The following is a 14,691-nucleotide window of genomic DNA, read 5'->3' on the forward strand; positions in this document are numbered from 1 at the left end:
GTTAAAATGAGCATTTTTAGACGTTCTGCTAAACACTGGATGAGACCCTCGCTGAGGGGAAGATGGAATAGGGCACACGGCTAGTGAAAGACCACCTGAAGACCCAAAGCTAGCCCTACTGGCTAAATCTAAACCTTGCTTCCTCTCTAAAGATAGGGGCTCACCATGGGTCTTTCAAATACAGGAAGCTTTTTAGTGGTCCTAGTTCATGTCTCTCTGCCTGCTCCACCAAGGCTCAGAAAGTTGTCTCTGCCATCAGCTGTACAGTGATGGAGCCTTGTCTGCAGCACTGCATTTCCATCGCCCTCCCATCCACAGCTCCTCCTAATCGCTTTCTCCTCTCGCTATGTCTATGCAAACATCAGAGTGATAACTGTCTGTTTGGATGTGTGCCGGGCCCCATTACTAGTCACAAATGATTAACTTCAGGCCCCCCTCGCTGGTCTACTTGCCTCACAAGTAGCACTGTTTGGGATCTGTGTTTATCTGCAGCGTGTGTCAGGTCAATCAGCTACGGCAGTGCCGGGCGACTCATCACTTCCCAGACAGGGGACTAGTCAGTAATAACAGCTCTCTGACAAGTCACTTTTTCCCCCCTATACAGCCTTTTCCCTGGCGGGCAGGATTCAAAAAGCAGGTGCTTGGGGAATTGTTTTCCCCTGGAGTCACTCTAAAGATGCCATTTCATGCTGCATGAGCCGCTCACATTTTTCTCATTAGCGGCAACAACCTGACCTAGAGCGAGGTGTGAACATTTGCAAGATTTTCTTCCATCATGAATTTGATCCAAGATGAAACAGTGTTTTTTTTTCCTGCTTACAAACATCAAAAATTAGGCAAATTTGCCCTGGGAGAGGCAGGTGGGAGATGTTGCTCTGAAATCCCCCTAGTAGAATTTTCCTGGGTTTCACCATGGAAAAGGCTTTTATTTTCAGCGGGGGGAAAGACTGATGATGTAAAAAAAATTAACTTTTTCTTAGACCACCAGGAAAACCTGACATTTCAGGTTCAGCCTCTCCTCTATATAAATTACCATTGGACTCCTTCTTTGACGAAGCCTTCTGGTCCATAGGTACAGTCAGGTAATTAGGTGTCAAACTGGGAGGAGTTGTGCCTGGAGTTAATAGTAGTTGCAAAATCAAAAGTATATTTCACTGAGATTGCAAAACTGCAGCTGCAAAGCAGGAGGCAGGTGCTGAGAATCTGTTGCTGCATATCACCTGCTGGGAGCCTGCACACCTCAAATCAGAGGGATCTGCTGGCTCCTTAGTGCTCTGATGAAATGTTGGTTAGCATCCAGGGCTAAGCAGATTCGGCAAAGGGACATTCGCAGTGCTTCGTTGTGTGGGACTCACCCTCTCTGTTCTGCGTTTCAGGTCATCGAGTGCATCACCCAAGGCCGAGTCTTGGAGAGGCCTCGAGTTTGTCCCAAGGAGGTTTATGACATCATGTTGGGCTGCTGGCAGAGGGAACCTCAGCAGCGGCTCAACATCAAGGAAATCTACAAGATCCTTCATGCTCTTGGCAAGGCCACACCAATCTACCTGGACATCCTTGGCTAGCAGTGGCCACTTGTCAAAAGTTCCTGCTCCTTCCTTCCTCCACCCACCCTACCTCCTCTGCTCCCGACCCCTTTCAGCCCCCAAGCAAACATCTTCATATAAACTCAAGTGCCTGCTACACATACAACACTGAAAAACAAAACAAAACAAAACAACCTGTAAGGCAGTTTGGCTTATATATATTTATAGATATATAGATATAGATATATATACCTTCCACACCAATACAGAAAGAAGCTGCTGTTACAGAAACTATAAGACTTTAAAAAATAAAACAAAAAAGAAGAGAAGAAACTTAAAGTACTTAAAAAAAAAAAAAGGAGGAATCTTTTCCCCCAAGCTGTGGAGAAGTGAAACATGACCTTGCTGTGCTTTGTCCGCTCGGGCTGAGCTCAAGACTCTTGCTAGTGCAGAGACGCAGTCCCAGGGAAAAGCTCTGGGAGGAGGCCCTGCCCCGTTTGTAAGATATGCACTGAATGTGTGACTCAGTCCCCGCCTGGACATTTGGGCTCTGAGCCAGGGCAGTGCCCCTGGAGGAACTTGCAATTCCACCCGCCCACCTTCCCACCCTTTTCCTCCTTTTGACATTGCAGGACAATTTTTCTAATTTGCCAATTCTTAAATGTATAGACTCAAGGCTTTCGGAACATATAGTAAAGGATCGCGGCACCTACGGGTAAACCACATACGAGAAACAGCCACCCTCCCACAGAACACAGACAAGAGGAACTGAACCTTTCTATTGCCCAGCGCCAATCCTTTGTCAGACTCTGGGGATCAGTGCCGGGGACCAGAGCAGCTGCCTGGGAGAGCCATACAGAGAGCAGAGTTGGGGAGGGGTCTGTGCCATTGTAAGGATGCTTTGACCTCACTTTGGCATGTGGGACAGGCACCCAGCCCATGCGTCGCCCCCAAATAGGGGGTGTTTTTGAAAGCAAAACCCTCCACCCTGCTTATTTTGCCAGGAGACATGGTAGAGATGTGAGGAGAGCCCCTGCCATACAGATGGGCCAAATTCATCCCTGGCGCAACAGCGCTGAAATCAGGGCTTTCCCCCCCAGCGTGTGTTCAAAGGCTGTAGTTTGTCATCTGGCTGGGGACTGGCTTGCACGGCTTCAGGGGTGCTCTTCAGGGTTAGTACACCATGCTGCCCCTCCTTCCTTTCCCCCACCCCCACCATCCACCCCCCCTCTCCCTTGGTCCAATACCTAGTATATCTGCCAAAGGGATGGGGGTGGTGCAGGGGAAACGAAGGGGTCTGGGAGATGGCTGGGAACCTATCAGCACCTGCCCAGGCCCTGTTGACATTCCCCTCACGTCTCCAGGCCCTGAAAGGATTGATGCATCTGCCTTTGAGCTGCTGTGAAAATGCAGAGGCTGAAGAATAGCTCCACTGGTAACCCGGGGAGCTGGGGGAGGGGAAGGCGGTGCTTTCCCGAGGAGACGGCTCAGCAAATGGCCACTGCGGCCAGCCTTGCATGTCAATGAGGACAAAGGCCTGGCCAAGGGGACTGGGACAGCCAGGGGAGGGGCAGAGAAGCAGTCCCTATCCCACGCCCCCATCAATAAAAGGAATCAACTTCCTGGCAAAAGGTTTCCTCAGAGGTGGGCTCCTGCTCGAAGCAGGCCTGGGAAACAAAACATTTCTGGTTCGTTTCTCCTCCGGCTAATGGAGGACGAGGGGACAACATGCCGCTTGGCAGCTCTAGCCAGGAGGAGGGTGCTGTCAAGGCAGAGTTTGAAAGGTGACAGCTGTAGACCCAGAAATAGCTTGTTGGGATGTGGCCCTTGTCATGGAAGGAGTGGGGGGATCTCCTCTCCTCCCCCCCATCCAGCACCCCCCGCCCAGAGCAATCGACAGGGCAGGCTGCATTCGAGAAAGGATGCTTCTGTCCAGGTGGTGACGTAGTTGTGGTGCGCTGCACAGAGGAAACCCCCTTCTCCGCCCCATACAATCACCCCATTTATCTGGAGCTGTCTTGTTCCTGGCTTAAATCAGAGGAGGGGGCCCTGGCACAGGGAGGGGAAGAAAGCAGATCCAGGGGAAGGCCCCTCTGGTGCTAGTGGAGTAGAGTCTGCAGGGGCTGAGGCTGCTGGAGAGGGGTGGGTGCAGTGGCTTATTTGGTCCAGGCGGTGCTTGCTGTAATAAAGGCATTGGGGAGGGGAGGGGAGACAAAATGTGACTCCTTGGCCCGCCTTACAAAAACCAGGATCTGTCAGTGCTTGGCGGTAAGGGGCGAGGCCAGTGCAGCAGACTCTGGAGTCAGGGCAGTGTGCTGGGTTGTTCGCATTACAATGCTGAATGATTGTGTACGGGTCACTTTGAATAACAGAACTGAGCTGTTGGCAGGAGGACGGGCAGGGAAGGGGTGTTAATGGCCCCAGAGATCATAGAGAAACCACAATCTAGTGCCCCACTCCCCCCATGCTCTGCATGGCTTTGTTCTCCTGGGGCACCAGGACAATGGGAGCTGGCTTTGGTGAGGGGGGCACCCCGTCTTTTCCCTTCCCCCCCGCCATTTAACTAACCCTTCAAACCCCTTTCCCCAGTCATAGCACTCATAGACCCTGCAATTCCATGTTAAATTCAGGAGCACCCCACCCTCCAGCTCTGCTGCAAACCAGGGATCCCTCCCCCCCACCCCATCCCATGAGTGGTGGGTTCCCCAAGCCAGCTCTGTGTGTGGGCATCTGAGCAAGGTCAGGGCAGGAGCAAGGAAAGACATCAGGCCTGAATGCAGCATGGTTATTAATAACTGGTCTAATGAAAAGAAGAAAGATGTCCCCTGAAAGATGTTAAGCTCCCGACACCGAGATTCAGGCTGTCAGACTGCCCCATTCTTAGCCCCACCAAATGCAATTATGGCTTTGGGGAAAGGTTCTCTTGTCAAAGCTTGTTTTGAGCAGCTGCTCAGCAAAAGAGCAAGGCAGGGTTGATACCGTGGCATGGAGTCATGACTCCCCTGCTGCTGTTGCTTTGGCTCTGTGCGTGTCAGGTTTTGCTTCTGTTAGTTTCGTTTCTGTACAGGTGAGAGGAAATAGTTGCAGACGTGCTGTGGGAGTTGGGAAGGACGCTGGGCCGAGTTATAGGGGAAAATACCCAGGAGTCTCCTGTTTGCTGGAATTAATACAGAGTCCCTTTAGTCTGCGTGAGTGGCTCTTTCACCCACCACAGGACCAGAAGTTCCTGATGGCTGTGGAGCCTATGTGGTCCCACTGTGTCAGAGATAGCGCAGGGTTTGGGGAAACCCATACAGTGTGCCCCAAAGCAAAGATCTACTCTAGAATGTGGGTGCCTTTGTGGGCCAGGGAGGCACAAGTGACTCCAACATTGTGCAGATCATCCATTTGCTCCCCCCATGAAGAGGGTTAGCTATCGCTCTGCTGCCAGGAACACCGAGCTCTCCCCCAGCCTGGCTACTCATGCCATGCCCAAGGACCGCAGTTGACTCTGGCTTAGGCTTATTTTAATCCCCTCCCCATATCCCCACACCAGGGCATTCCCATTACTCGACTCCTTTAACTGAGCTGGTCCCCAAATGCCTTTTGAAAGGGGTGGTGGGCCAGACCCGAGGGCAGTCCTGGACCTTAGCTGAGAACAGGACTGTTGCCCTTCCTGGCACTCACAGTGGGGCACTTTTACTTAGGGAAGAGATTAACCCAGGCAATTCCCTTCGAGGGTTTCACCTAGATGGACACCTGCTGGGCAAGAGGGCGCTGTGCTGTGGTTGGCCCTGGGTTGTGGTCTCAGTGACCTCATGTTTTGTTTTTTTCACATCTGTGATTTCCCATTTCTAACATTTAGGTGAAGCGGATACTTCTTGAGGGTGGGCCATCGAGCACTCAGTGTTTAAATGGGGCTCAACCCCATCTCTTGAAGTCAGCCTTCTATTTTGCGTGCCTGTATTGTTCTCACAAAGCTCTCTACACTCCAGTTTTTGCACACACCTCTTAGACTTGGATGGTCATTACATGCTTTGTTTGTGCAAACCTGATCAGCTGGCACATGCCTGTGAATTCAGGGTTTTGAATTTGCATGAACTTGGGTGTGAAAAATGGCATGCAAAAACTTCAGTGTGGGGGAATATATGTGCAAAAGCAAGTGTGAAAATGAGGTTCCATTATAGAGGCTGCTTTTGAAAATGTGATCTTCAAAGCATCTCCGATTGCCTCTCTCCAGTAGTGGGTAGAATAAGGTGTCTCAATTAGACAGCACTTGGAAAAGACCTCGTAAGGAAGGGGACAGTATTACAAGTCCAGCACACTACTTGGGTTAAGTCAGGGATTGGCAACCTTTGGCACACAGCCTGCCACGGTAAGCCCCCTGGTGGGCCAGGCCAGTTTGTTTACCTACCATGTCCTCAGGTTCGGCCAATCGCAGCTCCTGATGGCCGTGGTTTGCCACTCTGGGCCAACGGGGGCTGCGGGAAGCAGCGGCCAGCACATCCCTTGGCCGTTAAGTAAACCATAACATCCCTGGGTTAAGTAAACCATAGTTGTATTAGGAAGGGCTAGTGTTCTATTAAATTCCTAGTGGTGCTGATGATAGAAACTGAAATAAAAAATAAATTGTGTGACTGAGACTACAGGAAAATGAGGCTATAACTCTGGGCAAACACTGGCAAAAAAGCAAAGGTCACCAGCAGGCAGGGGTCTGAACTATGCTGTGTTGTGAGCTTTTCTCATCTGAAATACAAGCAGAACAAGGCCTGAGCAATATTAAACCTTTCAGGGACAAAGGCAGGGAAATCCAAAGCTAAGGCTGCTGTTTTCTCTTCCGAAGAAAGGCTTTTACTTCTCAGGACCCAAGTGCGTTTGCTGCCTAATGTGCTAGCGATATCAGCAGCTGTAACTGCAGAAACACAGAACCGGGTCTCGGCTGGCAGGTGAAGAAAGACTTGATTTAAGCGCTGTTGTTCGTTGGGTGTATGTATTTGTCATTGGTGAGTCTGCATCTAAAGTGTGTTCTGTTCAGAGCTGGGATCTTTATTACGGTTGCATATTTATTTTTATAATGAGGCGTTTCACTTCCTGCACCCAACGGCAAGTCTCATTTTACAGGCTGTGAGTGAAAAATGTTGCATTCAAGGCTGGTAGCCAAATGTACTGAAGGCTACTCCTTGCTCTCTGCAGGTGACTTTTACACCTAAGGGTGGCCCAGTACAGTGCTTCCCCTCCTCTGGGGCAGCTGTACCAGTTTACTAGACCAAAACTGTGACCCATGCCCTGTGCTTTCCTGTACAGTTACTGGGGCTTAGCAGCTGAAGCTCAGTTACACACCACTAAATGGGAAGCTGGCAGTGATGCCAGGCTAAGGCCTGAGCGAGAATGCAAGCGAGAGCCTAGAGTATCTGTCAGATGAGGACGTGCCAGTTTTGGGGCAGGGAAGAACCAACTGTTGAGAAGACAGACACACCAGAAAGGGTAGCTTGCCCCCTTGGCTCTCCGTTCACTGGGACTTGGTTTAAGCCTCTAGTATTTTTTGTACAAAGAGGGGGATCTGGGAGGATTTAATCTCTGACGGGATATTTAGCACTTGGGTCGTTCCCTTTGCATGGGCCAGGTCTTGGCTGTGAAGCAGTCCCTCCTGTTTACCAGGAAGAGCCTGGGTTGTGTTCTGTGCTGGTTAGTTATGCCTCTGCAATGGCTCCTCTCTGCTTTTGAGACGCCTACTCGCTTTCTCTAAATGTGGATTTTCACATGCAGGGGGAGCTGACGGGCGGGGCGGGGGGTTGGCCGGTGATCAGGTCTAATGGCTCCATACAGTTTTGCCCTGCGCATGGTGGGAAGACAGGACGCCCATGCCAAGAAAAGCACTCAGCAGGTCCATGCTTTGGTTCGGTGCAAAGGCACATCCCCAAAGGCTCTGCTGTGCTACTGTGTCTTTTTGAAGGAGTAGGATGGGACTGCACCTTTGGGGTGAGTATGCTGTCGGCTTGCAAAGGAGAAGAAGTTGCAGGGGGGAACGTGCCAATTTGTGCCCCATTAGCATAATGGCTAAGTGGAAAAACTTGCTTAGCTCTTCTCCAGAATCACTGCTAGAAACTGTGCTCCTGGCTGGGACCTGGCGGGTCCTGTGTCTAGCCGAGTGAATGCGTACAAAGACACACACACACACCCCCCCGAGTGGCCAATGGCACAGGCGTATGTAGTCTCTGCCCCAGTGGAACGCAGAGGTAACAGTGCGCCCTTCAGTCACTTTCATGCCCCTTGTTCCTTGTCTGTACGACGTTAGGCAGTGGAACAGGTTCCCAGCCAAAGTGGTGGAAGTCTCCTTGCTTGCAGCTTTTAAAACTATGTTAGACAATTGTGGGGAACGATCTTGCTTAGGGCCCCAGGAGACAGGCTAAGTGATCTAATAGGTCATTTTCATCTCTAGCTTCTGTGGTTTCTCACTGGCCACAATTTCGCAAGGCTTCTTCACAGCCCCTGCTTCTAAAACAACCAGCTCTAACATTCCTCAAAGAAAATGGATGATTATCACATAACTCCCATTGGCACTCAGGGATCCCCTATGGGAACTAATCTCCCAGACAAAAAAAGGGACTGATCCTACAGCCTGAAGCCAGTAGCCCAGCAGCTGTTCTGAAGAGGTGTTGAGCTGCAGAACTACTGGCTTCTTAAGACAAGGGCCCAGCAGGAGATGACTGAAATGCCTCTGTGAAGGAAATCATAGCATTGGGAGGTCTGAACATTTTTTCTTTTGCGCACACTGGCTCTCTGTTGGTTTCCAGCCTCCCAGATCTTTGCTGCTTGATATTTAGATAAGTGAAGTTGCTGCATTTGCTTCCTTCCGGAAAAATAGGACTGGCACAAGCCCTGTGATTTTCCTGGTGGAGATGCAATAAGCTTCCCTCAAACCCCACCCCCTGCCACTCCACCCCCGACACGTTTCCTTTCTGTCCCTGTAGTTCTCCGGGAGTGGCAAATGGACTTTTTAAAGTGAGCGAAAGTCTTAATGTGAGGTGAATCTGAAGCCCACAGTTTGGACTTCAAACAGTGAGAAAATTGGCGCTGAATGATTCCGCACACAAAGCAGAAAACTTTCATTTCCTGCAGGCAGGATGGAATTGACTGTTATATTAAGACTTCAGAAGGAGCACTGCCCTGGAGTAATTCCACTGCTGTCAGGCAATGTTGACATCTAGATTAACCTCTGTGCAGTGAATTTTACAGCAAAGCTCATCGTGATGCGTGTGGGATATCTCCTGTAAATCCCAGCTGAAACCAAGGGTGTCCCACCCCCCTCTATGAAAAGAAGGAGAAGAGCCTGGCAAGCGACTGTGTTTCTTTTACCTCAGCAGAACGCGGCTCTGACCTCATCCAGGCCATTCCTGCTGAGACAGGCTTTCTCCTCTGCTAAAGTGACAGGAGTTTTAGCCCATATTTTTTTTAATTCCCCCAAGGTATTTAAATCAAGGGGATGAAAGGCTCTTTGCTATTGACAAACAGGTCCTGCCATGTATCCACAAGTAGACAGTCGTAGTTAAAAGGAACTGGTTAACCAGTGGCTGTTAGCTTCTCTCTCTGATTAACTCCAAACTAGGGCACTGATGAGACCTGATCCGGTGAGCAATGCCACTCACTCTCACAGCTGCTGCCAACAGGCTGCATCTAGTGTTAACCAGCCAAACAAGAGGCTAACTATTTAAACTGTGAGCATGACAAAAGATGCATAAATTAAAGGAGTTCACGTAGTTCATTCTGCAGAAGTCAAAGGCCATTGCAAGAGAAGTCTCCGAACTCCTTATTTCTTTGCTCTGGCTGTTAAATCCAAACTGCAAGGTAGGAGCAAGTACCCTTGGTATTTTCTTTAAGAGTAGCTTCAGCAGCAAAAGTTTCAAGGGCTGAGAGGTACAGAAGCGGAACTGCCTTCTCCTTCCTTGTACGCTAGAGACAATGCTCTCAACAGGCATTAGTAGGTACCTAGTGATGTCACCTAGTCCTTTTGATTACCTCTGTGTAGATAAGTACTGTCAGCTAGAAAATGTCGGAACTTGAGGGTGTATCTTTCATTCTAGCTGTTCTTTATGCCTTGCTCTTCTTGTTCATCTCTGAACTCATATATGTCTATAATCAATAGCAAAAATTCTAGGCACATCTTGAATACTGTGTGAAGATGTGGTCGCCCCATCTCAAAAAATATATATATTGGAATTGGAAAAGGTTCAGAAAAGGACAACAAAAATGATTAGGGGTATGGAACAGCTTCCATTTGAGGAGCGATTAGTAAGCCTGGGACTTTTCACCTTGGAAAATTGATGACTAAGGTGGGATATGATAGAAGTCTATAAAATCATGATGGCTGTGGAGAAAGTAAATAAGGAAGTGTTATTTAGTCCTTCTCATAACACAAGAACTAGATGAATGAAATTAATAGGCAGCAGGTTTAAAACAAACAAAAGGAAGTATTTTTTCACACAACACAGTCAACTTGCGGAACTCCTTGCCAGAGGACGTTGTGAAGGTCAGGACTATAACAGCGTCCAAAAAAAGAATTAGATAAGTTCATGGAGAATGGGTCCATCAATGGCTATTAGCCAGGATGGGCAGGGATGGTGTCCCTTGCTTCTGTTTGCCAGAAGCTGGGAGTGAGCGACGGGATGGATCACTTGATGATTACTTGTTTTGTTCATTCCCTCTGGGGAACCTGGCATTGGCCACTGTCAGAGGACAGGATATTGAGATAGATAGACCTTTGGTCTGACCCAATATGACCATTCTTATGTTCTTATACAGCTCTCATTGACTCAGCTGGAGTTGTGTGTCCTCTGCATCTCTGAAATCAGGCCTATAAACTCTTTTTTGAACCTGTATTTGCTATCCCCAATTAGAATACAGCTGGAAGGGTTGCCTCCAAGGTTACAGAGAAGGTCATGGTGTCATTTTTGACTATGGAAAGAATATGGTCAACCAATTTAACCAACAAAGAAAATCAAACTTGGTGGCCTAATGTAAAAAGTAATCGGTATTGTATTTTGCTTTGGACATCCATGCATTAATATTCTGCAAATATGATTTCCCCTTTGTTTGTATTATTGATGCTATAAAATGTCAAACACGCTAAAAAAACAAACTAAAAAATCCTTCAGCAACCCAGCCTTTGGGGTTTGGAGTAATTTTGGCTGAGTCACAAATAAGGTTGCTGTCCCTTTTGCTTCTCATGGATATTAATGCACTGGTCACTCAATCTACTGCTGACTTTAAAAACATTCACTTTGCTAGCTGTATTTTAAAGAATACAAAACCCTGAAATTCTTTGTGCCCCATGCGGGAAGCCAAAAGTGCCCAGGGTGAAGTACCACTTTGCTATGGTTGGGTTTGTGACTCTCATAGGGTCTGCTACATCTCTGTGGTTCCCAGCAAAGCACCACTTCACAACCATCTTTGTTCCAGCCAAGAAGAACTAGGTCTGTGTCCCCTTTCGTCAGAGATGTTTTATCACTTGGGTTTGCTCTTGAGCAGTACTGGGCTCCTGCCTCTTGCAGTGATAGGCGGATGTTATAACTCCACAGCACACCAGCCCTTAGTTGCCCAAGAATTGAGACGTAATCAGGAAGGGGAGACCTGTATTCTTGTCAACCCCCATCTAACTACATCCCAGAATCTTAGGCGCTTGTTTTCATGAGCACTGAGCGGACATCTTTACTGTGCTGTCCACAGTGAACCCTAGATTTTTGTGCCAGAGAGGATACAGGGAACTCAGAACCCATCCCTGTGTTGGAGGAATTTAAATTGTTCCTTCCAATGTGCGTCTTCTTGAACTGGCTGAAGATGAGTTTCACTTGCCCAACAACTGATTTACTTTCGTCCCTCCCACTCCTCCCTGCCCCGACTCACTAAATACTTTTGTGCCATTGGCAAATGTCACGTCATTATCCGCCCTCCGTCCCAAGTCATTAATAACTAAATTGACCAGCACCAGCCCTGGCATTGATGTCTGGGGTCACTCCACTATTAACATCTCTGCTCAATAGGAACTGCCTAGTTATTCTTCCCATTTGCTCTCTGTTTCTCCTTGTTAGTGTCTGATCCGTGGTAGGATGTTACCCCTTGCTCTGGCTATCCAGTTTCCTTATTAGCCGCTTATGAGGGCATTTATCATAGTCTTTTTGAAAGTCTAATAAAATGATACAAAGGTCTACTTTATCTATTATTTCCTTCCCTCTTCCAAAGCATTCTCAAAGGCTAGAGAGAAAATTGACTCTTACGTAGGCTATGTCAAAGTGTCCCTGCCTTGTTGCTTTCATCTGGGAGTTTCCCAACTATTTTGTAGTTGACTTCCAAACCCTTTTTCTGAGTCCTGCAATTAGAGCTCCCCATCTCTCAGGCCTGAGTAAAAATGGAGGTCAAATCATACTCTGCTGGAGGGATCTTCTTTACGATGTTGTGGGGAGGAAATCTCAGCAAGTTTCTCCTTGGATTTTCCCTCCAGTGATAGCAGGAGCAGGGGATTTGGAGAATCCAGAGGGAGGTAAAAGAGCTCCCAGTTCTGTAACCTCCTGCTGAGATTTCCACGTGGAAATCTGGGAGCAGGGCAGGGGAAATTGCCATGGGGATCAACATTTCTCTTGTTCAATCCTCCTCCCAGCCCAGCCCTCTGAAGTCCACAGAATGCCATCGGCACAGAGGTACAGCTCAGGTGCATGCCCACAGCACAAGGATAGGGAATTTCCAATTGTGCCCTGCCACCCCCAATGAGATAGGAACAAAGTTAGCAAAAGTCCCAGAGTAGAAAGAGTTCTGGGTTATGATGTTTTCCCTACAGGGATTATTTAGTTTCCTTTTCTAACTCCGTTATTTAAGACACAATCCCACAGTAACTATAAACATGCTCTGAAATACGGAATGAACACGAGGAATCTGTTTGTTTTAGATTTTATGCCTGTAATTTCTCTCGCTGAGAATTCGGCTGTTACTCAGCCCCCAGCTGATTGTTCTGATTGGAAAGTCAGTCAGGACTGATTCCTGATGGGATCTGCTCTAGTCCATCCTAGTTCTTACACACTTGGGCTGCGGCAATGGAAATAATCAGCAAAAAGGACTGAGTTATTGTTATTGCGTATAGACCTGAACTCTCCACTTGATGCTGGGCTAAAGCCTGATAGGTGTTGAGCACCACAAGTGTACATTAGAGTCGGAAAAGGTTGTGGGTTCTGGATGCCTCTTGAGATCATTCATTGTGATGTTAGGAGTAGTGTTGCAGGGAATGAGGGGGTGAAATTGTACAAGAAAAAATGTGTCAAACATTGTTTGGCGTTTAGTGCAAGAAAATCCACAATTGTACATGAGACAAGATTGAACTCATCATATTCTCCCTATTAACAAAGAATATTTGCTACAGAGAGAGGAACGATTCTCTGTCCCAATCGCTTTTAATTTTGTTTTTCTTGTTCTTCTGCTAGGGCCGAGCAAACCCTGGCTCACAATGTCTTTGAAAGCTGGAAATTAGGGTGAGAGGTGGGGTTGGGAGCGGATGAGAGCCTGATCTTGTTCAGTGATGTAGATGGGTAACAGCACAGCATCTTCCTGGGATCAGGTCCTAATAATCTGGGATCAGATCTCCCCCTTCCCCACCCCCCAAAAAATCTATTTTGTGCAAGCATTGTTCACAGTATTGTAAATCAGTTTTATCTCTGAGATTAAGAGACAAAAGCAGCCACTAATCCGGGGATTTTGCTGTATCTTAAACCAGTAGAATCATTTCCCTGCAGATCAAAATGCCTGCCTAAGGTCAAGAAAGGCGCTGATGGAAAACCAAGCAATGAGATTGTTTTGATGACCTGTCTCTACCTAAATTTTTGCAACATGTTAACCACAGCCACCAAGGAATTCTGTGCTGAGGACAGGGACACCTCCGACACCGCAGAGATCAATTTCAGGCTGTTCCACTTAAGAACGGTCAGTGTAATAAACGTTATCGGAGGCAGGCTGTCATGCAGTGTCTGCAGCTGATGACTGAGTGTTTAGTCTGTCAGACTTGTTCTGATCTCTGGTTTCAGGGTGGCATGTTCTTGCTGGCATTTAATTTGGGACTGTGTGTTCAGCACCATGGACAACGGTCATCTGCTAGAAGTGAGTGAAATTTACAGGCTGTCGCCTAGCTTCATCTCCCACAGGGTTCTGGCTTTCCCCCCTCATTTCTGAGCCCTGGTGGTTGTTTTTCCTAGTGGCTACTCTTTTGTGTGTGCTTTGCTTATCCAGCTCAGCGTGCCAAGACTCCCCCCCCCATGCTGCACCCTGAACCTGCTGATGTTGGGCCTGCTCCTAAATCAGTGCATTCCTCTCTATGCATCAGGACTACTTGGGTGAGTAAGGGGGGCAGGGCTGGAGCCGTATATTTCCCACTCTGAGAAACAGGCCAGAGAGCTCTGAGGAGAAACAGCTTGAAGATTAATAGGGATCCATGCAGGCCAGTAGTTCTCAACCTGCCGTCCAATCAGCACACACCTGTGGCTTGTGTGACATCCTCAGCGCCATACAGGTAGTATATATATCCTGTGGATGCGGCCCACATCACACAGCAAGCTGCATATGCAGCCCACAGTGGTAAATAGGTTGAGAACCACTGATGTAGCCAATGGGCTGGCTCAGCTACCCCGGAGCTGATCGGGGACTGTTCTGGCACTTATTTAAGCCTAAATGTTCAAGGACCTGGTGTTATCACTGAGCCAAATCCTTACATCATTCCAAAGTAGAGAGACAAGTCATAGCATGTCTAATGTATGAAAAGGGAACACAATCGGACCATGCAGCTTGGTACCAATTGTGTATGTGGGATTCTTCCCGCCCGCTCACCTTTTCCTGACACCTAAACATTTCAACATTTGCTTTGTGCTAAAAGATTTAACCAAGTAGAGTGAAACTACTGGAATTGGAGTTTCAGTGGAGTTACTCCTGATTGTCACCAGCATTTGTGAGATCAGGCTCAAGTCCAGCGACAGTTGAAAAGCACTGGGCCAGCTAGAGGTTTGGAAGCGCAGCCTTTGATCTGTTTTTGTTTATTTTAATATAAAATCGTCCTGTTGCAACAGTACAAGGAAATGAGTAGCTACCACATATTAGTGAGCATATTTGTTCTCAGACTCAATGAGGTAACAGCATGCAAAATCCCTCTCATTTCAGCTTA

General features: G+C 47.9%; 1 protein-coding gene across 4 annotated transcripts in view; it reads left to right on the plus strand.

Moving 5' to 3' along the window:
- The window catches only part of NTRK3 (neurotrophic receptor tyrosine kinase 3), a 325,185-nt gene extending 313,502 nt beyond the window's left edge, over nt 1-11,683 (plus strand). For all 4 annotated transcript variants that reach the window (XM_037910851.2, XM_007060361.4, XM_043524704.1 and 1 more), the window contains one exon: nt 1,377-11,683. In XM_037910851.2, coding sequence (XP_037766779.1) covers nt 1,377-1,562 — 186 coding nt within the window. In that variant the 3' untranslated portion in view covers nt 1,563-11,683. The remainder of the gene's footprint in view (nt 1-1,376) is intronic.
- The last annotated feature ends 3,008 nt before the right edge of the window (nt 11,684-14,691 follow it).

This window comes from Chelonia mydas, chromosome 10 (assembly GCF_015237465.2).
Source record: "Chelonia mydas isolate rCheMyd1 chromosome 10, rCheMyd1.pri.v2, whole genome shotgun sequence".
In the NCBI taxonomy this organism is placed as follows: Eukaryota; Metazoa; Chordata; order Testudines; family Cheloniidae; genus Chelonia; species Chelonia mydas.